The sequence below is a fragment of the Pseudopodoces humilis genome, chromosome 16 (genome assembly GCF_049639895.1).
Source record: "Pseudopodoces humilis isolate 2021_Gansu_Grassland_sample_001 chromosome 16, ASM4963989v1, whole genome shotgun sequence".
NCBI lineage: Eukaryota > Metazoa > Chordata > Aves > Passeriformes > Paridae > Pseudopodoces > Pseudopodoces humilis.
This window is the reverse complement of record NC_142215.1, coordinates 14,956,699-14,984,193: the sequence shown is the minus strand read 5'-3', so window position 1 is coordinate 14,984,193 and position 27,495 is coordinate 14,956,699. Positions and strand designations below refer to the sequence as shown.

The 27,495-nt window shown below is 38.9% G+C and overlaps 1 protein-coding gene across 10 annotated transcripts in view; it reads left to right on the top strand.

The window, feature by feature from the left end:
* The window catches only part of APBA2 (amyloid beta precursor protein binding family A member 2), an 88,593-nt gene that overhangs the window by 57,252 nt on the left and 3,846 nt on the right, over positions 1-27,495 (top strand). For 9 of the 10 annotated variants that reach the window (XM_088063043.1, XM_005521449.3, XM_088063040.1 and 6 more), the window contains 9 exons: positions 4,461-4,541; positions 5,726-5,762; positions 10,470-10,615; positions 11,928-11,963; positions 13,523-13,609; positions 18,034-18,219; positions 20,921-21,100; positions 22,166-22,378; positions 23,177-23,296. In XM_088063043.1, coding sequence (XP_087919169.1) covers positions 4,461-4,541; positions 5,726-5,762; positions 10,470-10,615; positions 11,928-11,963; positions 13,523-13,609; positions 18,034-18,219; positions 20,921-21,100; positions 22,166-22,378; positions 23,177-23,296 — 1,086 coding nt within the window. The remainder of the gene's footprint in view (positions 1-4,460; positions 4,542-5,725; positions 5,763-10,469; positions 10,616-11,927; positions 11,964-13,522; positions 13,610-18,033; positions 18,220-20,920; positions 21,101-22,165; positions 22,379-23,176; positions 23,297-27,495) is intronic. The other variant, XM_005521450.3, reaches the window with a different exon arrangement.

The window sequence follows — 27,495 nt, the reverse complement described above, 5'->3', positions numbered from 1 at the left end:
ATATGTACTAGCACCACCACTAAATTAACACATAAGTAATGTAATCTTTGTGAGAGGAGAGTGTGAAGTCTGACCTTTTTCCTGTGATCACGATCAGAAAACCTGCAGCTAGTCAAGAACTGCCTCATTCAGTCTGTCTTGGCAGGAGTATCCTGCTGGGCCGAGCAGCTCCTGCTGACAATGTTACCAGTGTTGGGGCAGGGCTCAGGGAGGTACATTAGGCCATCCCATTCCACAGCAGCAGCCTTCAGGAGGGAGGTTATTTCACTTGTCCAATTTAATAGGAATAGGACTGCCATAACAGACTTGATACTAGCCTACCACCTCTTCTTTTAAAGGATATTTTAGATGCACCTTGAGGTGAGGACACATCACCCAATGATAAACTGTCAGCAGGAAACAACACATTACAGAAAGTAATAATGGAAGTTTTGTCCTTATGTGGCAAATATAAGATCCATCTGCTTTGCTTTTGTTCTAGATAGACAACAAACCTGGCTGAAAGGTCAGTCAGGTCTATAGGTTTACTTGTTCAACAAGTAACAACAATTCTATCCATTTACCACAAAACATCTCTTTCCCAATAGGTATTTTTTTCTCCTTAGAGCCTACCACAAGGAACCTTTTTCAACTGGAACCCACTACAAAACATCTCTTTTCCAAAGAGCTTAGTCATCTTCAAGATGAGTTTCATAATATATAAGCCAGTACACTGCTCTCTGAACACATTATTTGCTAATGTCAAACAGCATTGCTGCTAAAGAGATGGGCAGGTGTGGAAGATACGGCTCATTATTTAAATGTTTAAACATACTAACAAAGCATTGCCATGCCTTTGAGCTTTTCTCTCAGACAAATTGTGGATAAATCAGGGAAGGGAGTAACCTGCTGCTTTGCAGGAGAACGATCCCCAGCAGGAAAGTGCTTCATCAGTGCTGAGCACCACAGCAGCTCTCAGGATCACAGGCAGCAGCTGTGAGGAGGACCAGTGTTGGTGAGATGAGTGTTTGACTGACAAGCCAAACAGCTCACACTGGAGCAAACAGCCAGGTGGTACAGAAGAGCAGAACTCACTCCCCACCAGCCTCCAGCTACAAGAGACTTTATGCTGCAGAAAGGGGTTATAAAGGTGGTCTGGCTTCCTGGGAGGGGCCCCAAGGAATTACCAGGCCTGGTAATTAACCACCAGGACAGGGCTGGACAGGGCATGGGTGGAGTTTCAGGCTTGCTATGGAAAGATCTCCACAGGTGCTTCAGTGATCTCAAGTAAGTAGAGTCTGATTTTCCTCTCAGCCTAAAAATGACATTTTCTGCTGCTTCATGTTCCTTCACATGCTGGACACTGCCTCAGTACTTTCTCAGAGGCAAAAGTATTAAAAACACTACACCTACACTACATAATATTTTTTCATCCTTGCATTGCAGAATCTTTTATCAGAATCTTGTCCTAGGGTGACAGACTTTTAATGTAGCTGTGCCCTTGTGCTAGTATGCAGTCAGTTCAAAATTTCTGTTTTTGTTTTAGGTCCTACTCTAAATTACAAGCCAGGGTATAAATTAATTATAATACCTTGTGTTTCCCTCAAATGTGATTTTTCAGCTCAAACCAGCAACATAAACTGGAAATTCTGTAAGAAACATGAAGAAAGCAAGTATCAAGTATGATAATTTACTTCACGTTAGTCAGATCACTATGACACAAGTATGAACCAACTTCCAGCCCCAATGAATATTAGAATTTATATTTTCTAAAAATTATTCCATAAAGAAGCTCCAACAGTCCCTTGGTCTAGAGGCATCTCCTTCCAAATGTCCAACACTACATTGTTTGTAGCTGTGGATGCAGCCTTGCCTACAACTCTACATAGTTCTGTTCCGCAACTCTGTAAGTCCTCTGGAGTGAAAGGGAAGCCCTTCTCCCTGTACTTGCTTCTGCAGGCAGTTGTTGGGCACAGAAAGCCTGAGAGAGGCACAGCTCCCTTACACAGGCTGCTGCTGAAGGCTGTGCTACCTCCAAAGCTGGGAGGATCTCAGTAATGTGATGTTACAGTCAGTTTTGTTTGCAGGAAGTGCTCACAGTGACACCCACCCCTCTCCATCACAACCTTTTTAAATAGCAAAGTGTTAATAGATCAGCCAGAGGAGGAACTTATTCTTTGGACAGATGTGCCTAAAAGGAATGGATGAATTCTTTCTACCTGAGATTCTGCCTAATTAATTGGGGCTGCTCAACACACAGACAAAACTCTGGGAAAAATAACAGCCTTCATTTTTGGACACGAAATAATAACAAAAAACATTGGTTATGTTCCTTGTAGAGGTGATGTGTTAATTGATCCCACTTTTTGTGAATTCTGCTTGGGCTTCTCTTTGGAACCAGGAAGTGCATAATAACCACATACAGACTACATATGTGACTGGGAGCAAGTAAGCTTTGTTCATGTTCCTGAGATCCTGAAAATAGGAGTTCCAGTAAATCACACCTTTGAATAAATCAAAACTGGGAAGCTATGCAAATGTTTGGCCAGATTTTCTATTAGGACTGTGTGGGATTACATATGCAACAATTACCACAGAGCATGATTGATATCATGATCCCCAGGGTTGACTGAATCCACTGAGATGGCAGATTTGAGACAGAGACCTATTTTAATGTTACAGCACCCAGGTGATGCTTATAAAGGCAGACAATTCTTTCTTTACATGCAGGTGCATTTTCAGTTCAGTCAAATGTGTGGTAATCAGAACTGACAGAGCTTTAAAAGTACTGACATTCTGTTGTACAAATTACAGTTAATGTATTTGCTGTTTAATGTATCTTCATTGTGGCCATGTCATAATCCCTTAAAGGCTTAAAGGCTACTCGATCTAAATCCTGCCACTTTAGGGAATCATATATGATTATTATGCTTGTTTTATTAAAGTCCTCTAGATATTTGTTTACCTTATTAATATATTTCACTGCACATCAATACAGATTGCTCCCTATTAGTTTAGCCATGCAATATAATTAGATTTGTCTTGTCTCAAACAGAATTGTGTTTATAAGCAGGGATATGGTGGGTTTCCCAAGTCTAGGTGTATCTCAGACTTCAGTCTCAGCTAGTTGTTTTGTTCTTCAAGTCCTGCTTACTATTTGGGAAAATCTTTGCTTTGTGTATGTTGTCTTACCTGAAAATTGTCATTACTGAGCTCTGATGTGTCTGCTTTATTAGCATAATTTGTTCTGCTGATTAAATCTTAGTCATAGGGAATAATTTGTCTAGAGGTGAACATAAAGACTTGCTTTGCCTGCAGCTACATACTGCATTTGAAAGTCAGAAGCCAAGGAGTTAAATTCCCATTTAACATTCAGGCTGACCCTTTCAAATAATCCTCAGTGATTTCCATTTGCACAATTGTCAATACAAGTTTTTATTTCTGAAGCTTTACAATGGCAGTGGCATTTTAGCCCTCATTTTTATACACTATAGGGAAACTAAGAAAAGAGAGAAAATGAAATATCCTAAACCATACAAATTTGTTCCAGAAATCATCTTGGTTTTCCAGATTTGTAACACTGAAAATCTGATCCTTGAAAACTTCACTTTCTCGGTACTTGCAGGACATGGGCACTCTCCATGCTGGGTGCTGGTGTTGTATGACTTAGGTCAGGTCTGGAAAAGAAATTCTGCCCCTGAGACTACTAGAACAGGAAAAAAGGGGTAGTTTAAAATAGTTAGTGTTTTCTTTGTGCATGATTTTTTATTTTCTCTTTCACATTTCTTCTGAAGCCTGAGGCTGTACTGCCAGCATCCTGTAGATTTGCTTGGCCCACAAGGAAGGACATGCCATGAAGCATCTCCTACAGACAGGATCCTAGATTCAGTGCTAGAATTCTGTTTTTCAGATTAGAGATGGCCATTAGGGCTGCTTTGACTTTGTACAATATTGAGAATAAACATATTTAAAAATTCTGCCTTTGCTTTCTGATTTATTTGGGCATGATAGCATTTGACTTAATTTCATATGAAAAATTTTCATTGACATAAAGTAATTTAAATTTAAAGCAGTACTGTAACTGCTACTTAATGATAATTGAAATGTCCTATTATTTATATCAAAGTAGATATTTTATTATAATTAAACAACTGAACACTTTTATGTGAAACTGATATTTGCTAAATTACAATAGGAAATTCCAACTGCTCTATCACATTATAGATGTACCAGTACTGAATATTGGTATATATGTATACATGGTACCAGTAATGAATATTGATTGTGCATAAATAACTTCAGATAAGTAATGGAGAACACAATAAATAGATTTTCATATGTTAGAGTTTTGTGAATTTTTATTTTATTTAATCTGGTCAAAATTTTCTTATCATCTTTGTATCATCGACTTCCACTGAAATCTCTACTTTGTTTTAAAGCTTTCTAGAAAACAGTCTGAAGTCTTTTCTTTTTTCTTGCAGGTGTGCAATGGTTTAGAGCAGCCCAGGAAGCAGCAGCGTTCAGACCTCAATGGCCCAGTTGACAATAACAATCCCCCTGAGGTAGGTACCTGGGGCTGCCAGTTGTGCTGCCTGCCTTCCTGCAGCCAGGCTCCCAGCAGGAAAAGCAGCCCTCACACTATCAGCCTTCTCTCTCTCATGTACACAAACCTAGGCTCCTTTTCTTTTCCTGAACTGACAATAAATATCATATCTGCCTACTCTGAAAAGGCTTTGAACTATACCCATGAATTTTTGCTGCCTCATCCATTTTATGTAACTGTCTATGGCATGTACTCAAGCCTAAAATTTTCTGACGACACGCAGAGTAGGGAGAACACTTCAAAAGTTCTCTTTTTGGATTATTGGAGTGCAAAAGTGGCATCCAAAAGAAATCATGTTCTGCTTCCATTCCTCCCCCACCCTCTCCCAATGTCAATCCTGGCTTAGTCAGCTGTGAAGAGACACAGTGATAGACAGACCTGCTCTTGTCACTGAAGACTGGAGCAAAGACATCTGAGAAAGCAGAATGAGTTATGCTTGGGGCTAGACACAATGAAATGAAATTGAGACTTAAAAGCAGAACTCTCTTATCTCAAAACCATAACATATTTAGCCTGTAGCCTGTTAAATTAACGAACAGGCACATTTCTAAAGCCTTTTCCCATAATGGAGAAATCAGCCTCTTTCCTGGAAATGGGAATGATTGAGGAGGCTGGCAAAAGACAAAGAATGGAAGGACTGTATCTGTTCATTGAGACTAGGGACAGTAGCCTAAGAAGAGCACTGTTATGTCCCCTGCTAAGATTAAGTGTAATTCTATGGACTGAGCAGTCAAGGACAGTTCTTGTCCTTCACTGACCCAGAATCTTGCTTTGTAAAACATTGTTAAACATTCTTTATTGGAAATTTGGGATATCGATAATGGGCAATGTGATCTAGTAGGCAACTGATTGTATTGGGAATTGCTGGTTTGTATTGTTCATTTGATATCTGACTTCCCAGTCCATTTTTATGGTCTCCCCCATGCCTCCCTTGTTTTTTTGTCTGGTGGGACCTTAAAATACTTTGAGACTCCAGAGTACAGAGCACTGTGTAACAGGTTGGGTTAACGACTGTGATGTAATATGTTCAGTGTGCTAAACAGTGCCTATGTGACAGTGGTCAGCTGTTTAAATATAATTACAATTCACTTCATTGTGTGAAAGTTATTTTGTTACAGCTATACCATTTTTATTTCTCAACAGACAAAGAAAGTGTCTTCCTTTCCAAGTTTTGTTGATGGTAAGTTTGACATGCATACTTAAAGCAGGATAAAGTGGAAGCAAATACTTTAATAAATATAAAATATCACAGTTCTAAAAACCAGTCAAACCCAAGAGAATACAGCTGAGAAGTATGGAAGTATTTAACATTTTCACCCTCCTTATGGAAATGTCACCGCTAGGCAATGGGTGCCTAGTGGTGACAAAAAGGAGGAGCAGGTAGAGCTCCCAGAAGGATTCAGGTGAAAATTAAGAATGGCTACAAATCTGTAAGGGGTTAAAAAGGATGTAAGAGTGGGCCCCAGCAGGAGATTTATGAATGTGTAAGAGCACTGTGTTCTTCAGGGCCCATTATTGCACTCTGGGAACCTCAGTTGTCTGCACAAATTGAAAGGTTCTCCTGAAATGACCAAACAATGGTAATCCAGCCCTCTGTTCAGGAGCTTTCACATGTTTCTTCAACTTCTTCTGCAGTGCTATTACATATATTCCGTTTGAAGAAAAATAAGTCAATTTATTAACCAAAGTAGATGAACAGAAATAAAACAGGATTGTACTGAAAAACATTACCATTCTCTGATTCACAGACAGATGAAGAACTTTTTATAGGGAAAATGCACACAGCTCTTCCTGCAAAGCAAATGACTACACTGTAAAATGAGAAAAGACAGTAGGATACTTTCAAGACACCAATACCTTAGATCTGCCATGAACATACACAATAGAAGCCTTAAAAGAATGTGAAAAAATTTGTAATGCCATTCTCAACTCAGGGAAAACTTAATGCAATTTAGAATAATATTAGGATGTCTAACACATTTTTCTTTTATTCCCTGATCTCACCATCTTGACAAGCATTTTCGGTTTCAGTAATTTACTTAAAGAACTAGAACAAAAGGAAAGTTCAAAGATTGTCCCTTCAGGTTGACATCTGAGGGATATTACATGGAACACTTGGCACATACTGGCTAACAGGCCTTAAATAGAGGTACATTTAAATGCATTCCCTCAGGGTAGCAGAGACAAGAAAGCAAGCTGATGCTTTGTAATAAGCATCTGCTGATTGTATAGTGGACAAGCATAAAGCAAGGCCAGCATGCACAGAACTTTAAAGCAGGCGAGACAATTCCCCCCTCACAGTGCTGCAGATACAACTGCACATGTTAATTTTACTGGGATAAAAAGGTTATGTCTTTTTCTTATCATACCAGTCAGCTCACTACTCTGCTGGAAAGGGGTCAGGATACCCTTTACATAATATAATACCTTTTTTAGTTCAATCATTTTGCTTGCTCTGATTTTTTTCTGTAGTGGCACAGTATGTGAGGATAAGCTTTCTATTAGGCTTTTTCTATTGCAGGTATTATATGACATTGTCTAATACAAATAAATACATGGCTCACTAGGAACTTATGATAGTTTACATGACAGCTCTCTGAACTCAGAGAAAAACACAGTTTTTATTATTAATTTGTATGTAGAGTCCCAAAAAGGGACCTTCTTCAGGACCCTTGTGCACATAAGAAAAGATTCTGCCAGCTAACACTGCTGTTCCCTGAACTTTGACAGCAATACCACAACCATATTCTGGTTATATTCTTATTCAGTTTTAAAGCACTTTCAGCATGACTCCTTAACTACAGTAGCTATATCCATGTTTCTGTCGATATATTTTTCATATGCCACGTGAACATAAAAAATACCTTTTAATCTATCATATCTCAATGTCCTTTGCTGTTAGAATTGTTTCAGTAGTAGCACCACTACATGCTCATTAGGAGCATTTAGTTCCATGTCCAGTGGTTCTGGCTTTTCTTCACTCTGTCTTATCACCATAAATCTTATTCCCTTACACAGTAACAAGCATGATGAAGTAAAGAAGTCAGAAAATGGGAGTTGTAGATAGACATTCTGGAAGGTGACTTATGCCCCGTGTCCATTTACTGCTTATGAAATATCTGCTGCAGTGCCACACATCCCAAGGTCTCAGTGACTTCACGGAGTCTGATATTTCAGCAGGAAGCTTAACTTCTGTGCTCGGAGAGTGCAGTCTCTAAATACTGAGTCCTTGGCTTACATGATGTTAAGTAGACATAAAAATGCATTCCTAACAAATTAATGAATTCAGTTATGCTAAATTATAGATTTTTTTATTTTTTGGTTGAGGGTTTTTTTTTCTTATTTTATGAATACAAATGTTAATTTAAAAATGTTTGGACCTAGTCTCCTTAGTCTAGAAATAGCTTTATACTCGTTACATTTGCAGATCAGCAGAAAACCAAGTAATCTCTATCGCCTTGACAAGTGCAGAAATTTTTTCAGAACTAGTTATCTAATGCTTAAGCACCAATATTCTACATAAAATTCCAATCTTTCCTCACATCAAACTAACCTTCACCTGTTTGAAACCTGTTCCTTCTTCCCTTCCTCATCAGTAAGAATTTACACATGCTTGCAGTCAAGGGCATGCTTAAGTGCTCTGATGAGCTGGGATTTCAGCCAAGTCTGCATTTTTGCATTATTTAAAGCAGACAGAGATAAGGGAAGAAAACACCCAGGTGACCCAATTTGACCCTGGCAATTTTCAGCACCATTCCATCCTTCCAAGACATGTCTTGTTTTACCTGACAGTTGCTTACATTGCCTTCATGATGGGAAATATTTTCTGCCCAAGGTGTCTTTTCTTTTTTTTCTTTTTTTTTCTGTATTATCTACTGCTGTAAGCATTTGCTGCTTGCTGTTGATTTATACATGATGTAGCTGACTTTGTTGCTAGTACAATGATTCTGCAAAACACCATTTTTTAAAGCTGTGAAGACACAATGCAATGACATCCAACCAAAAAAGCCCCCAGTGTTTAAGGAATCCAAATAAGTAACATTAGGATTACAAAATTGCTTAACACCCTAGATTATTTCCAAGCTCAATAATTTTTTTCATACAAATTAGTTAAAAACACCATTGATGTGACAAACAGCCAAGACATGAGAAGAGTTTGTTTCCTTTGTAGCATCCGTAGGTTGCACAGACCCCAAAGATACCCTGGGCATTTTGCTCGATGTAGTAATGACCGTATGAGAATTTGCACAAAGAATTGCAGTTTTACTTGTCTTCATACACAAACATTTCAAGAAAATTAATCTAAATTATCTACTAAGGGAGTTTACTTAAACTGATTTAAACATGTGGGTAAGCCTATTTCAGAGTTAAAGCAATCTTGATTCAATTTAGTCTCATTTACTTAGCCTGAAGTGAATGAAAGAAAACAAATTAAAGCTACTTTAATTTGGAGTAAGCATGTTGATGCAGGTATCTAATGAAGTTTTGCTACCTTAACATTACATTCACGTCATAAATTAATTTCCCTCTCTGCTGCCCTTGAAACAAGATGTCAATATCATGCAACGTTAGTATTTTGTTGCATGCTGGAAGAAGTACAGGTGTATGCGAGACTGAGTTTTAGACATAAAACAACAAATTAATAACACCATCAGAAGAGGCACCTTACAAAATACACCATCCATCTGCTGAAAAACATACTGGTACAGAGATGTAAGCAAAGAGAAGCAGTGATACAGGGACCAAGTTCTTGTGGAATTTTCATTTTCTTTGATTTCTTCTAGTGAATTAAAGCTGCAAGAACAAGGATTGTTTTTTGAGATATTGAAACACTTGACCTTTATGAAGAGTTCCAGTGACTTCTACACTACTAGCTTCTCAAGGATTTCTTTGAGGGTTTTCATACTTCTAGTGAAGATTGTCAAGATATTTTTTTATGCTTTCCCAATACTTAAAAAAAAATTAAATTCCACAGAATTCTATTGTGAGTTATAATGGAGATCTAAACCATTACTGGATTTGTACAGATGTGAACTAAATCAAATGTGTTCTGTGGTATATAAGTATCCTTTTGAAGATTAAAACTATGGTGTTCGATAGCAAACCAAATAACTCCAATTTGTGTGAGCATTGTTAGTTAATCTCAGGTCTCTGAAGAGTACAGGACTGGTATAATTATATATCTACATGTTTGTATACCTTGAGTACTGAATTACAAAGACTGTGGGATTTTGCTGGGGGTTGAGATTTCTAGCAGGAGGATTTGAGATCTGCAGGGATGAATAAGTGTCAGCAACACTGCCTATAGAGGAAAGTCACTGCTTTGTTATCATGTTTATATTCTGTTGGAAGACTTTTGCTAAATTAGAATGGGAATACGAAGAATAGGAAATCTCAATAGAAGATGTATGTGTAAACCACTATTTCAGTACATTTAACCAGCATAGCATGCTATATATTTTTTTCTCTTCCACATAATAATCTTTCACATTGACTTGATTATAAATCAATTGAACACTGAACAATAAACCTTTTTTAAAAATTAACATTCCCCTTCAGTGTTCTTTTTCTCCTCACACAAGATTTTTATACTTTTAAAAAAATACATTAGAAGGTCATCAAGTGGATCTAGCTCAAAGCACATTTCTTTTATAAAACTGTTGAGGAATTAAAAATGTTCACTATCAAGAGAATTCAGCCATACTCTGGAATAACCATTCTTTACTGTCCATCTAATCAAGTTAGATGTAAAGGTAAACAGCTGAATAAAGAGGATGGTGAGCATAGTCCCAATTTTAGAAAGGTTGTTCAAACCTCAGTACTCTTTATTCAGTTTCTCATTTCCCCACTCCTTAGAAAGGCAGTAACTGTAAATGCCTCCTGTCAGTTCCAGGACCCTGTGAACCTGAGGACCTCATTGATGGAATCATCTTTGCAGCCAATTACCTGGGCTCCACCCAGCTGCTGTCTGAGCGCAACCCTTCCAAAAACATCCGAATGATGCAGGCCCAGGAGGCAGTGAGTCGTGTCAAGGTAGGGGATCTTTATGGGCTGTAGAATACTCTTTGATCCTTTAACAGCTAATCCCTGACTGCTGCAGGATCTGCAGCCTCAAACCTCTCCTGAGGTGCAGTTAGGTAAGTACAGATCAGTATTGTAAATACCATTAGTTTACAGTGCTTGCTGTAAAAATACATACAGCAAAATATAAATTATTCCAGAGTCTATTCAAAATTATTTGGAGGCTGTTTAACAAATTCAAGTATGAGAGACAGATTGCAATTAGAAAATATTCCAGTGGCAAAGCACTGGGATATTTGTTTGGCTGTGGTTTTACTCTTCTGTTATGACTTCCTTTAACTTACTACAAATTGAGAAAGTTAGTCTCAATATTATTGCTTATGACTTTTAAAGAAGAAGAATATTAATTTCTATTGTGTTTGGATTTGGTGTTATTTGCAGTGAAAAATTTCTTTGTAAATAATGTATCACAGACTGCTTCATAAAGCTGTGTAAAGAAAATAGTTTTTTGGTTAAGAATCTACACAGGAGATTTTTCTTTTAGAAGTCATTTTACCTCTGATGTAAATATCTCATCTGAATAAACACACTGTTAAAGGCTGATTTAAATACTAGGAGAAAAAGTATGTGCATAGTCAATGAAATATTTAATTTATAAAATTTGCATGATTTTGAAGGAAATGAGTTTGGAAAGGCCACTTACAAGAGATTGTCATGATTGATGATTGATTTAGCATTTAGAAAGAAAAGGAATGCAAGAAAGGTCAAGTTCTTTCATACTTTCCAAACCTTTCTGTTTCTATTTAGCATATTGTGATATCTCAAGCTACAGTAAGTAATTGTTGATTTCAGTTAACTCCCTAAACCTGTTTTATGTATTAATACCAACCCCAGTTTGTTGGGGTACTTGAATACTCCAGACAGTCATGGCAGAGAGCTTGAGCTGTGTTTTTTTCAACAGTTACATGTGGGTATGTGATGAACATGGAGACAAAACCTTGGGTTTAAGATGCATGTGCTGCAATTTCTGACTGATTTGGCAGGATAAGTGTTGGGAGCAGCAGATAACAGACAACACCTTGGTACTGATTCTTTTGTAATCGATTGTCAGTGTGTATAATGCCATGAAATCCAATTATGCTAGAGAACTGCATAAGGTATAAACAAATCTTTCTCTCTTGCACATCCTTCCCCCACTGCTCCCAGTTTTTTAATTTTCTGCAGTCTGGATTCACAGTCAAAGTTTCCCTGACTTCCCACACTGTCTTTTCTCTTTCCCTGTGTGTACATCTGTCTGCATTCTTTTTTTTATGCTACTCCTCAGAGGATGCAAAAGGCGGCTAAAATCAAGAAAAAAGCGGTGTGTAAACTGTTTTTCTTGAATGCTAATGTTTACTTACATTTTTGTTGTCCTTGTTTCCCATGGAGTGTCACGTCTTTCGTTACAGATCCTCATAAAGTTGTCATTTTGGTTTCTTCTTTGGTCTGCAGTAGAATAGTGAATGGAATAAAATTAACCCATTTTCTTCATTGTTCATTTGTTGGAGTGCCTGTCTGCTGCCCTTCTCCTGTTGAATAACTGTGATTTGTTTACTCCAGATGTACAACCATTGTTATCTGGGAGTTGTTTTTGAATGTAATGCTTATTTTGATTTTACAAACCAAAGCAGTAAGACATACTTCCTGTGCCTGTGACTTACTGTATATTTATTAAATTATTGTTGATATTTAAAATCAAAATAAATCCACCACATAGTAGCTGGAACAAGTCATACAGGAAACATTGCACTCAGTTAAAAACAATACTTCAGCTAACTAAATACAGTTGACAAAAATATCAGCATAAGGATGGAAGCAATACAAGAAGCCTCTGCCAAAGTATGTGCTTGCTTTGTATTTTACTGGAAAATAATTTGAATAAAATTAATCTAAATTAATTATAGGCATAGCTAAGCCTTTACAACTCCAAAAAAGATTAGCAAATACATAATTCTCGTCATGAGCCAGTGTCTGACCTGGAGACTGGTGCCTGCCTTTAGCCCAGGCTGAGACAATCTGTGGCCATTTTATTCTGAGGCGCTGCCACGGGTGCTGCTCAGTACCAGCTACAGTAGTGCCCTTGGCCCAGCAGCCTGGAGGAACCTGTATGTTCCTGCTGGACTAGAGAGTTAGGGAAGCTCTTGGACAATGCTTCAGTGAAGGCAGCAGCTGCTTAGCCACCTCTTCTCCCATTTTCTCAAGTAGGCAGAGCCAGGACCCCCACTGGAGTGCAGTGTTGCATTGTAATGCCTGTTGCTCTGTGGCCGTGCCCTCTGATGGGGTATGGAAATGTTTCCCTAGTGAGCAGTGCTCAGAAAAAATTGTGGTCTAAAAATCCCTTGATTGCCTTCTGTGAGAGAAACATTAGTTCAGTGTTTGGTTCTTTATTTTCTAGGAAAAAACCAAAAGCAAAAAAAAAAAGTCCTAAACCCCACCACAGTACTGAGTACCAGTTTGCACTTTTTTTGGTGAGCTCACTGAAGGTGGCAAGGGCTAAACAGCTGACGGGGGCTAAGTCACCTTCTCAGTTCTCCTGCTTTCTCAAGTCTGGTGCCTCAAGTACTGAATTGCACCAGTGAGAAAGTGAGGAAAAAACAGCCATACTTTTTCTCCTGTTTTGGCTATAAATAGAGAATTTTAATCCTTGGGCTGTCAATCCCACAGGCTCCAAAAATTCCCTCTTACCCAGAAGATCAGAGTAGGCTTCACTGTCTATGCAATAAATGTACTCTTTGCATGTCTTTAGAAACACCTTTGAATATCCAGCTCTGTAATGGTTTAAAGTGCAGCTGCCTCACATCACATTATGCTTGAAGCAGTCAGTGAATTTGTCATTCTGAAAATTAAAAATCCCCTTTAAACAAAGCATCTGTCTTTTAGACCTCAGAGGGAGATTCCCAGGCCTTGACTGAAGTGGATCTGTTCATCTCCACACAGAGAATCAAAGTTCTAAATGCAGACACACAGGTAAGCTGGATTTAAACTCCTGGAGAATAATGTTGTTAGACTGTGATCTTATACAATTAGTGGGACACTTTATTGAACCTTGATAAATTCAGGTATTCAGAGTATTCAGAAAGAGTTCCTATTGTTCTAACACTTGCTAATATAGTAAGACTGAAACCTGTTTTGCTTATTTGATGTACTGGAAGATATGTTGCTATAATTGAGCTATAATTCAATTAAAAAAAAAAATTCAAAAGCCTTTGAGAATGCATGAACACCACTCCTGTGGTACAGCTTCAGAACCCAGATTTACAATCCAACAGGGAAGTCATTTGCTGCTTTGACTAAGCCGTTCATATCCTGCCATTTTTAACATTCAATCTCAATTTTTTTCCATAAATCACACTGAGCTACCATCCTCTTGCCTAAGGTAAATTATTAATCATTCATATCAAAGCAGCATCTGGAGACACAGCAATGATCAGCCTCATCTTCTAGGAATGCTTATATATTCAACAAGAGGTGATCTTCATAAAAAGGAGTTTTTGAGGAATTTACAACTAAATACATGTAATTTATACATGGATCCCAATATTTAGTAATCTCACAAGTTCTCTTAACTTTGGTCATACTTACAGGAAGTCTTCACATTTTCATTCTTATGAGAGGCATTGAAAAGGGCAATTTTAGCAATGTTTTGTCAGAAGTAAACCATATCAAGTCAATTGTTTTCTTTTGTTTAGGGGATATATTTGTCCATGGCACAGAAGCAGCACATGTCATCTCTGTACTTAGATAAGGCTTTAATATAATATAATATTTTCTAGATTATATGATCTAGATATATAGCTAGAGATAGAAGGCTTATAAAAACTTCAGTGTAGTTATGTCTGATACATTGCTATGGGGCAATGTAAACAGAAAAAGGGTAGAGCAAGACTCATAAGCATGTTTCTCTAATGTAGCACTGATTAGTATTTTCATAAACACATGGGAAAATAGAAAGAGAAAATGGTTCTTGAACTTGTACTTTGGTGAATCAGATCAGAGTTCAGAAATAATGGCTAAATGAGGAAATGAGCTAAAACTATAGGAAACACTTGAACAAAGATAAATGTAGCACTCTACATATAGAGTTTTGGTTTTAATTATAATTGTTTTTCCAACAATGGAAACTATGAAGCACCTTCTTCTTCTTGAAATTTAGAACATCCTTTAATGTGAGGGTAATGATAGTATCTCCAAGAAATGGCTACATTTTCCTTTAATATAAGCAAATGTCCTTAACATGCCACTAGAACTCCCATGAGATGAGCCAGATGAGTGGAATAGCCCATCTAACATGGGCAGCAATATTTACAACCTGCCACCCACAAATCATCCTGAAACTGCATTTTATCCACCATAAACAATACCACTATTGGTTGTGACTCAGCCTTGTCTTGACCTCATGGTAACTGTGCATCATCCAGAGCTGATAACTACTGATAACTACTGATAACTACTGATAACTACTTTTTGCATCAGCAGAAAATAACATGCTCATAATTATCAGTGTAAAGATGCTTACAGACAGTTATTGATAAATGAACAGCTACAGTTTATAGTTGGAATGTATGGCAGTTAAAAGGTATGGTGTCTTTGTTGGATAAGGATTAGTCTTAGTGGAAGCCACTCTTCTTACTTCTTTAAATAGTTCAGCATTTCAGCTGAACGCCAATCTTTTTAAAAATAGAAAGGGAAGGTCCTTTGTAGTAGCCCATAAACAATATCAAAGGAACTGGCATTTTACTCTGATGATCCCCTGAGATTTGTAGTGATGCAAAATGCAATGCTCCATCATGAGTGGTGTCTAATATCTGAGCTGTTCAACCAGATGAAAATAGTAACAGTGAAAATTGTTCTAATTCCAAGCTCTCTAGTGTTTGCTCTGGGGTTTTTTGTAGTTTTTTTGGTTTGGTTTTGTTTGTTTTTTTTTTTTTTTTTTTGCAGTGTGTCTTTCAGAGAGCTATAACAGAATTATTCCCATGACTTTTTAGCATTTTTGGCTTGGTAACACTTTTCAGTGCTGGTGAAGTTCCTGGCTGGTGTAATTACCATGGGTCTATTCAGCTGGGGCAGCTGGCAGAGACAATCTGTACTTTCATGACTTTGTCAATTACATAAAACCCTATTTCTACAGTATGCCATGTGTTTTAATCCATTTGTAGTGTTGTTTAGCTCACATGAGGTAACAGCTGAACGAAAATGTAAAATTCCCATTCAGAAAATGACATGCAGCAAGGTTCAAAATGCTGGGCAGCACCAGTCAGGCGCATTCCCAGGCTGGAATAGAGCCAGCAGTGGTGATTCTGTTGCCCTGAACAGCTCCAGGAAATGGCACCCCTGCCACTTTCTGGTTGCTTATGCATTTAGTTGCTGAATACATTTAGCCCAAGTTGAGCACCTGTTCAGTAGGAATGAAGTAGGAGCACCTTATGTTTGGCCATGTGCCTTGTTGATGGGAGGGGAATTCTTCCCTGTGCCACAGCTTTGTGGGGGTTGCACTCAGTGCCCCAAACCAGCAGAAGCCACAGCAGCTTCTCCCAGCTTCTTGCTCAGTCAGTGGAGCTGGGAGTGAAGCAACTAGCAAAATGAAGAAAGAAAAATAAAGATATAGAGCTCACAAATGTGTATGTACAGAGCCTCTGGTGCATGATCGCCTCCATAAAACCACCTGACTCATTAGGCTGTCTAATTCACACTCCCACAGGACTACAGCACTTTAAAGCTTGGAGGAATTCTTAGGGTTTTTTTCCTTCTGCTGTTCTTTGGGTTTCAAGAGAAACAACAAACAAGATTCTAAAAGAATTCCATGGAAAGGAAGGGAGAATCTGAGAAAGGGCAATCCAGACAGAACAGAACAATGGCTTCAGAAAGGCCTGGGAGAGGCTGAATTTCTAAGGACAAATATAAGGACAAGGATGGAATGGATGGGACTAGAAAAGGGATAAGGGAAAGAACTGAGAGGCAAATGGGCAGAGATGAAGGGATTTATGGGAAAGTAACAAATGAGAGGGGTGAAAAAGAGATATTGGTAAGGGAAAATTGAGTACAATGGAATATGGACAGAGAAAGGAAAAAGTAAAGTTACAAGTAAGTCAAAAATAAACTCATGTTTACAGTCAGTAGATAGTATTTGCCTCATCCTTAACAGGAAAAATGTGGAAGGGATGGGGGGAATGATTGCTTTCACCCCCTACAATGGGAAAATAAAAAAACCTCAAACCTTTTGAGTAATCTCTGTGTGATGATATGGGTAGAAAGCCTTTCTTGGCAGGTGAGATGAAATGCCTTCATTCTCCCAATGCATTCACTCTTGTGCACACTGCATGTATGATTACACCCTTACACAATACTTGGTGCACACTGCTGAAAAGCAATTATCTCTGCAGAGCTCCCAACATCCTGCTGAGAGATGTCCATTAGAAAACATTTCTCCATTCTGACAGAAGTGCTGTAAATCCTCCTGAGCCCTCACAGTGCTTAGAGACACTCCCCCAAACCACCTCTTAACCATCATTACTTTTCATAGGTTAGGGAGAGGCATTATTTCAAGCCTGAAAAGAATCATTACAACAATTTTACGGGCAGTGATTATCTTCAGCAAGACAAGTGGTTCTAAGAAACAATGATAATTTATATTTTGTCTGTCAAGTTAAATTGTACTGAAATTCTTAAAACAATTACTTTTGTTGACTTGAAGAACAATCCTTCTTCCTTAGGCCTTAGAATATTTTTCAACTAATGCTAAACTAGTGCCAAGCTGTTTACATAAAGAGAGCTACTGCTTATATAAATTATTAAATTGTGAATTATCTTGTACCACATTTTTATATTCTGATTAAGATGGAGTTTGCTTGATGCTTTTAGCTGTTCAGGGTGAGGCACAGGGATGGTCAGGACATGTCCTCAACTACCTTGATCAGTACAACTATTACGCTTCTGGTTGTTTCTAGTTTGAGCAATAGATAAAACCTGGAAAAACTCTCCAAACTGACCAGTGACCCCAGCCAGAAGCAGTTTTCTGTGTGTGCCCTTTCCATTTCTTTAAGAACAGTTCATCCTAACAACAGCAAAATATGTAAAGAAATAACATAATTTTCCAACAGCATGAAAATACATGTAAAACAGTAGCATAGCTTTTCATTCTTGCTTTATTAGTAGCAACCAGGCTGTATTTGCTCAGGCAACATTTCATTCAAGCCAATGTCTTGAACAGCCACTCTGCTTCCCTTGGGAATTGGGGCCCATCAACTGCGGAGGGAATGTCCTGTCTGGGCACATAGGAGGTGCTTCTGTAGCTTTTGTGTTTCTCAAGCACCAGGCTGTCAAGGAGAGGGCAGATGCAGTATTTGTAGGAGAGCAGCAGGCATGGAGAACTGCTTTGTTTGTGCTTTGTGCAGGAAACAATGATGGACCACGCACTGCGCACCATCTCCTACATCGCAGACATCGGGAACATCGTGGTGCTGATGGCGCGGCGCCGCATGCCCAGATCTGCCTCCCAGGACTGCATTGAAACCACTCCTGGTGCCCAAGAGGGCAAGAAGCAGTACAAAATGATCTGCCATGTCTTTGAATCAGAGGATGTAAGTAAATGGAATCAATTCATTTCAACAATACAGGTCATGTAGAGATCTCTGAAGTCAATGGCCATTCATGGGCAAAATTAACCTGTGGGATATTAAATTGATCATTCATCCTGGATTATATCCTTTAGTCCAGCAGGTTGGCACAAAATGACACACGTGTGCCTCCAGGCACTTGGAACCATTCTGGAGCTCTTTTTAACTGAAGCCAAGTTGCTTCTACTGCCTTAGCAGGGCTGCACAAGGCTGCCTTTTACCCAGTCCTGGTTCCCTGGGGCTCCTGACCTGTAGTTGTATGTACTCTTAAATATGCCACTTGATCCTTTGGTATTTAGGAACACATTCAGCTGTATATTTTTCAGTTCTCTTTTTTCATCCCTAGCAAAGATTACAAATTAGAATTTTTATATAGAATCATAAGAATTCTGTCCATCGTGCTGATGTGCCATCCCATACCTCTGGTGACAAAAAAATATAACCTTGCTTTACTGCTGTTTAATAGCCAGGTTTGGGATTTTAATGAATTAGGTACTCATGTCTGAAGTGGCAGACCAAGGGACTTCAACCTAAAACATTTATGGAAAAATGTACCAAGACAGTAAAACAGCAAAAGCAAAACTTTTGTCTTTTTCTAACTTGACAGTAAGAGGCAGTACTATCTCTCATCACTGTTATCATAGGAACAGCTATAGATATATTTTCTAGGTATATATGTATAGATATAATACCAATTAAAAAATAATGGAGTTCTTTGGGTCAGACAGTCATAACTCAGAGGTTGCATATATTTTGAGCTAAGCAATCCATTTTCATTATTTTAAAGCAATTAAGCCTGTGAAGGAGAAAGGGCATTGTCTAAAGGTTAGAGTGCTAGACTGGGGTTGTTCTGAGACCCAGTTAGCTCAACTCTGTCACAGCTTTGCTTGGGTGACCTTTTCACACAACTTAATTACATTATCTCTAAGTTGTGTATAATGCTGAAGGCTTTCATAAACATTCACAAGACCTCAGAGATAGAGATGAAATTAAGATGTGAGAACTGGCTGTTACTGGCAGCAATAGAATAGGGCACGACATCTGGAGATGTTGGTTTTGGGAATGTAGAATGAAGGCAAAAGCAGAGGATGAGCTACAGAGAAAGCAGTGGCAGTGGAGATCAGAAAGACTCAGTTAGGACTGGTGATGAACCTTAATAATGGAATGATATGAAAATGTCCTGAGTGAATTCTGTACTATGATACTGCCTAGGGCAGTGGTCACGGCACCAAGCCTGACCCAGTTCAAGAAGCATTCAGACACTCTCAGGTGCACAGAGTGGAATTTTGGGGATGTCTTGTGCAGAGCCAGGAGTTGGACCTGATGATCCTGATGGGTCCTTTCCAACTCAGCATATTCTGTGATTCTGTATAAACCTCCTGGTATCAACCAAAGACTTGAAAATATGCTTTAAAATATGAAGAAACAATTTGTGACTGGCTAGGCTACTTATGTCCTTGATCTTCTAAAGTCATTTTCCAGTCAAGCAGATTGGTGCTTTTGTGTACAGCAGCACAAATCAAATAAGGAAACAACCTTTTAGCATCAAAGAAAACACTTAATCAGTAGATTGTAAGAAGATACATAGATTTATAATCTCCAGAAAACCCTATGCATTTGAAATGCATTTAAACAGTACTGACTATTTAAAAAGTTGTGTTGCATTTCCAGAATACAGGTTTGATTAGTGATATTTTTAAGGAGTGTAAGGTGCAATTAACATCTCATATCATCAGGAGTTACACATATGCCCCAATGACCCCAGAAATTATGACCCACAGAAATACAACTCAACATGGCATTCTCCTATGAATGAGCTGCATAAACTCAAAGTAGGGAAAAAAATAGTTCAAATGTAGAAGTGGACTACACATTCCTTTTACTGATCTCTGTTTCTCTGTGTTCCCTTGCCATCTAGTGGAATGTGCAGATAAGTGCTCCAAATTTTAAGAAAGACAGGGTTTTGAATGGGTGTTCCCAACATTAGCAAGCTTTAATCGTGGCTCTGGCTGCGTTCCTGAAATGATCCCTGACACTGCTAGTCGAGGTGTTAATGGGAATAGCTGTCCTAGATGTGCAGTGGGTAAGCAGGGGTATTACTGGTTTGCTGGGAATGTGGGACAGGCATCGTGGCAGTAATAGGGGAGCAGATGGCTGTGTTGAAGCAGTGTTTTCAGTCCTGGAAAACCAGGGTGGAGAAGCAGCAGGTGACACCACAACCAGAATCATCAGTGCACATACGTCTGTTCAGGCATGTGCAAGCAGAGCATCCCTCCTCTCCTCACCCCTGCAGACAGACTGTGTTCAGAGGCAGGGCTTGTGGCACTCTTCCATCAGCTCTGCTGATGCTGGGCCCAAGCCAGGACTCTCCAGTGTTTGTTGGAACGGGTACATGAGCAGCATATGGCTGCTTGCTACTGAAACATACTGAGGAGGGGAGAGCAGCAGGGGATTTTAATGGAGTTTACAATTTGATTTTGGATGTAATGGGTTCTTTCTGTGCAATAGACCTTACAGTGACTTTATATCCATGCTAATGCAGAAACTTTGCAGGATCCTTATTTTGATTCTGTCTAAAAATCCAATCTCTCTCCTGGTATCTTGTGGTTTCTCTGGTAAACTGTTAATCTGTCCTTTCTCTGAGCTGTTTTTTTCCACATTCTAGGCACAGCTCATAGCTCAGTCAATTGGTCAGGCTTTCAGTGTGGCTTACCAAGAGTTTTTAAGAGCCAATGGAATTAACCCAGAGGATCTCAGTCAGAAAGAATACAGTGACATCATCAATACCCAAGAGATGTACAATGATGATCTCATACACTTCTCCAATTCAGAAAACTGCAAAGAGGTAAACTGGTTTTGGATTTTCATTTCAGATTGATCCATCCTTTATTTTTTCAGAGTAATGTAGTTCTCAGAAATATCTTTTGGCATTTGTAAGGATGACGTTACAATTTCAAGATGTGTTCTTTGTCAGTCATGTGTACTAAAATCAGCTTTATGGATTATTAGGATTTCTTGTTTTCATGTTCAGGATCTTTCTGTTTCCATTGATCAGAATAGTAATAAAGTACATTTACATCTGAGCTAGATAAGCTCTGTGCTATTCACAGTACACACTGTAAGGTGATTTTATGTTTCACCTAAGTACTGACACAGAAAGAGCTGACAGAGTTGGGGCTTTCTGCAATAGATAACCTCTGCAGAAGTCAGCTGGCCATCAGCATTCTCTGTCCTTCCACATTTGAGAGAAAATAATCCCCTGTATTTGCTTCAAGAGCATGTTCTATACTTTTAAACTCTTGCTCCACTTCATAGATGTTAGCTGTGCTGTGGTTACTGACAGTTCAGGAGAAGGCATCATTTACATAACATCAGGGATCTTACCTGAACGTGCTAGGCATGAGTATATTCCATAATTAACAATATTAATAATAATAACTTTAACAATCATTAAGAGATCCTTGCCTGAAAAGAAGGACAGACAAGTCCTGAGATCAAGAGACAGCCTGAGCAGTGCTGGCAGGAGTGGAGCTGAACAAAGCCTGGGCTGCAGGCACTGCCTTAGCCACAAAATGTTAGAGCCTCCCCCTCTGGCTGCCAGGTTCCATGGACAGAAACTTCCTTAGCATTTATTCCCTTGGCATCCAGTTCCACCACTTCCTACAGAGTTAACCATGGGTTAGTGTTTTGCTTATTAAATCTCTATGACCTTCAACAAACAAGTGGAGGATGCCCCTGAAAACAAACAGCTGTGTGTTCCACAGTTAACACTGAAGTCATGCTACTACCTAATGGCAAAGAATAGAATTTGGTTTGTGGTTTGTAGATGTTATTTGGGAACAAGTGAGATAATCATGCTCAAAGTCAGAAAAATCAAAGCAAAAAAAATGTTTTTCCTTTTTAATTGCAGCTCCAGCTAGAAAAACAGAAGGGAGAAATTCTTGGGGTAGTGATTGTGGAATCTGGATGGGGATCCATTCTACCCACCGTTATCCTGGCCAACATGATGAATGGAGGCCCTGCTGCACGTTCAGGAAAACTGAGCATTGGAGACCAAATTATGTCCATTAATGGTACCAGTTTAGTTGGTCTACCTCTTGCAACATGCCAAGGGATCATAAAGGTACCCCCAACTTACAACTCTATGCTGTAGTTTGTAAACCAACAGAAGTGTAATCTTCTGACAAGTGATCCTGTAGATTTCCAGCAGACACAATTTTTCATATCATTGCAAAAAAACCCAGTAATCTGTCATTAACAAAAAGCAGAATTGGAGATTCAGGACTGATAATGAACAGAAATTTAGGGCTGGAGAACACAACTGCAGTTTTGTTACTGGGCTATAACAAATGAGGGCAGGTCTGTAAAAGTTGCCTAAATGAAGTTATTCAGCTGTCTTCAAAGTTTCAAGCTTCCTCACAGCCTCCAGAATAAAATATGAGGATTAAAATCTCCTATGCTTTTTTGAGCTCCATGCAGGTAAAATGGAGGGAGGCTGGTAGACTGCAGGGCAGACCAAGTGAGCAGATGAAGAATCTGAAGACCCGATGGAATCTCAGAATGCATTATCTTTAGTCACAGAGACTAAATCTGATGTCTGTGCAGATTTACCAACAGCAGCAGAAGCAGGAGATTAATTAGCCAGATGCTGGAAAAGGGCAAGCAGTAGTCAGTTTTCGTTTTTATTGAAAGATTTATTTAAATTTCTGTAGCAATTAAAAGCAAAATTTTAATGTTTTGTTGAGCCAAATATCTTGGGAAATAAATAAGAGAAATGTATCCCTAAGTTAACAACTAATTTCTGTTGACTCTATCTACTCTTTCTCAGATTAGCTGCTGAACACTCTCACAATTAAGGAATCACAGATGAGGGCACAGTAAGATTAATTTCAGAAATACTGACTTTTGGAATATCTTACAGGGACTCAAGAATCAGACACAAGTCAAACTGAACATTGTCAGCTGTCCTCCTGTTACTACTGTCCTCATAAAACGGCCAGACTTAAAATACCAGCTGGGCTTCAGTGTACAGAATGGAATTGTAAGTTTCTGTGTTCATTGATTGTTTTGGGGTTTTTCAAAAAACATAAGGAAGTACTGAAAGAATCTTGCATGACCTCACTTTTTCTACTGTTTATTAAAACCTTATAGCCTCTAAATAATATAATGCAAATGGATGACTCTGGGAGAAATTCTTGAGGGATTTTCCTACATAATACAGCAACAAGATTTGTAGCCCAGATTATTTGGTGCAATAGACTGATCATGTAAAACTGTCATTAGTGCCAGAGTTGCAAGGAAAAGTTATGCTGAAAAAGGTTTTTACAATTATAGCACTTTAATCTTAGGTCTGATTCTGTTTCTCTTTTTAAAATTTCATTACACACTCACTAAGACTTTTAGTTTTCCTTCTGCTGTGCATAATATATGCATAATAATAGTATAATAACATATAATATATGTTAACCACATGGTAGTAGGCAAAGGAATAAAATTGTGACCTCCTCTTCTTAAAACTAAACTCCTATAAAAACTAAACCTCTCATTGCAAAGTAATAGATTGTGGCTCAGGTACCCCTTCTCTGTGTGCTGCGGTTTCCCTGTAGTAACAGCAGCAAAGAGGAGAGCAAATGTGGCAGGGAACACTTACCCCAGGCAGCTCAAGGTCCTCCTCTTGCTGTTCCTCCTTCCCAAGCCGTTCTCTGACACCTTTCCAAAGCAAACTCCCCACACAACTAGCTCAGGTAGTCACTGGCCTTTCTGGGAGCTGACACTAGCATTAGAGACTGGCTGTAGTGCAGGACCATCACCATTTCCTCTTCCTCCAGTCTAGGAAAAAAAAATAATCAGGCTGCTCACACAGAAAACTACACCACAAAGGCTGTGGGCTCTGTCCCCTGTTCTGTGAAATGCATCGATTGAAGTTGCCAGATTTCTGTTTGGCACCCTTTGAAGAGTTGGAAGAGTAGCAGGTAACTGTAGGATGTGGCTCATAGGCCTTCCTGTACTTGGGCAAACAGAAGGCTCAGGAGTGGGTTTGCAGCTCTCCTGGCCATCTCTCAGTTACTACTCCACCCAAGTTTAAAATCCTACCTAAGATCACATATAAAGGACACTGCTGCATGCCCTGGCCCAATGGATGCACTCTAAAGTGATTCCTACCCCAGGATCTGGTTTCACCCCATCTCACAGAGGGTGCCCTGTTTGAGGCACTGAGCTCTTTCCTAATTGCTCACCTTTGTAAATCTTCTATGTTCCACTGGTGCTATAATCAAAAGAAGAGAATACATTTAAGGACCAGTAAACATCACTGTGGTGTGATTATCAAGTTTTTAGGAGCCCATTCACAGCTTTGGTGGGGGTGGGATCAAGCCTGGGGAAAAGAATCAGGCTGAGGTGGAGCATCCCATGCCCTCACATGGACAGGGAGTCTGTGACAATCCATTCATCTGGTCCCTGCTAATCATCTCCTTCATGACTGGAGCCTCAGTTCTCAGGAAATTCTGCAGGCTCTGCTTGTTATCGGTCACAGTGTGCTCTTTCCATCTACTGGCCATTTGTCACACTGGCAGATCATCATTTCTTCCAGTCAAATGAACAACATTCAGATGACATCAAATATAAAGTTCACCAAATTCAGCAAAAAATCCTTTTCATATAGAAAAAAAAAAAAAAAAAAGCCTGGCAGTGCATTTCATTTCTGAAAAGTCTGTTTGAATATGAAAGCCAGTGAACAAAAAGATGAGATTAACATATTTTGTTAGGCTGCTATGGATACAAACCTCTGGGCCTGTGAAATCCTTTCCTCTGAAAAGCTTGCTCAACATTTGAAAACATGACTGCAAAATTTATCTCTCTGGTAGTTTGACACTATACTCTTTAAAAGTATTTTTATAATTGCCAGCAATTGTTACAAATTATTATAGGATCCAGAAGTAATACTGTTATTCTTTGTTGGCTCAGCATTAGCACAGCAAAGAAATAAATGGCTTGTCAGAACAGATATAATGAAATGTCTCTTTCTGTAGCCCATTACCTCATTACCTCCCATGCAGCTGGGACTTATTTCTGTGCATCCTCTGATTGCAGCTTTGCAGTGGTTCCTCCTCACCCTGCCTATCTCATCTGTGCAGGATGCACAGCCATTATAGCGGGAATAGCCCATAAACAGGATTGCTTCTGGCCACACAGAGGCACCTTCTGAGCTGGGTTTGCCTGCACAGGCTCTGCCCTGCTGCAGCTGAAAAAAAAGGATGTTGTAATGTAACATGTATGAGACTTAACAGAAATAAGTATGAATATTGTGTGATGGGGAGGTGAGCATTAGCTGACCAATCAGCCACCTTCTGAAAGTCATTATGCTAGAGTTCTTTTTAAATAATGTTATTTAAACACAAGTGGTCCTTTTGTATCACATTATTGTTTTCTAGATTTTGTCCTTGTGTATCAAATTATTTTTTCTAGATTATTAAAAACCTGTATATTACCAGTTATATTTTTACTGCTGATAAAACACCACTTCTCAGTCTAGATCTCACTTTCTCTGAGACCTCTATCTACCCTGTCCCTAGCCTAGCACAAGCTATCTAAAAATACACCAAAACTTTACAGAACATTTTATTTTTTCTTCCATGCCTTTGTTTACTGTCATTTAAACTGGCAAAAAATTTGCAGGGTTTCAATAGTGTAATATAAAAGTGAGATGAGGGCAAATCAGGCTTTAATAGGTTATGATTAAGGCATTTACACAAAATAAAGTTTGTCTGGCACTATTTTATCCTTAATGCTTTGCTACCCTATGGACAGTTGCAATAAAACTGATTGTGAAGCTACTGAAGTTTCACATCTGATGTGCTGCAGCTTGTCTGAGGCATTGCAAACCTGTCACAGCTGAGTGGATTGAACCTGTGTGGTTTACACCTTTTTTTTTTTTTCTTTTTTTCCCTTCAGTTTACAGAGTCAATAGAATGGACTCTTGCTTACAAGAAGCAGATCTGTCTTGCTTTATCTAATAATATTATAGCTGTTGCCATGTTCAACAAATACAACAGGTTAAAGAGTCCTGGGTGAATAAAATCATATTTACTTAGAAATACTGCTCAGTTTAAACTCACCAGCTTCAGCTGTTATAGCTCCACTGGCTGGAGACAAAACACTTAGAGCTGTTTTGAATCAGCCCTTGCAAATACAGGAGTCACTAAATGTGTGCTGTAAATGCAGAATATTTTTTTCTCTGTGTGTTCTGTCTCTGGTTTAGCAGAATCTGGGAGCCTGGGCAAGCCACTCAGCCTCTGTGTCTACTTCTCTTTTCTACCTCATTAAAACACTTAATGCTCACAAAAGGAAGCTGCCTGCCTTCCCTGGAGAGGATTCCTGAATGAAGAGACCACTTTTTATGTCTGGGGCTGTTAGAATAAAGAAACTCACTGATGGTATTAAAAGTGCTAAAAGTGGTTTGAGAGCCACACAGTGAGAAGGGCTCTGGATAGATTTGCAAGCCATTATCTTTTTTTTTATGCTGGTGGGGTGAGGGATCACATTTCCATTTGCTACAAAAGCTGTTATTTCAGCTCTACTGTCTCTCTCCTTTACACCACAAAACATATATTTTACAGAGTTTCTTTTGGTACACACTGCTTTTTGTCCATTCTTATTATTGCACCCCAACAACAAGGAGCAAACTTATTCTAACAGTGAGTTGAACTGAGAAGCTTTCTGTAAAAGAGATCTGTGTAGTACAGTTTATCTTGTGAGCTGTGTCATTAGAAGATAGACTATCTGCAAAACAATACATGTACTGAATTTCAGTTCTGTGAAGAGGTAGTGCTTCTTTCCATTGAAGCCCATCAGGAATACTTTAAGGACCACAGGAGGTAACATTCAACCCCTGGAGAGAGCATGGTGGGAGATTCCTCACTGCAGGAGGAATGTGTTGTTTTGGGGTTTTTTCTGAAGGCTGAGAAAGGCTTTTTATAAACAAAGACAATATATTCTGACTCTTCATATCAAGCAGTCTGAACTTCAAATGAGAAGGGATTTCTTGTTTTAATAGCACTGTTATTTGTGGAGAGGAGTTTAAAGGAAGCCGCTAATGCTATACAGGAAAATATTCCAGTCAACCACAGACAGTGTTTTACCTTCAAGGTGTTCCAGACTGGCCATCTCCCCACACACTGTGCTTCTGAATTAGATAACAAACTCACTGGGGCACAAACCACATCTTATCATATTTGTATTTAG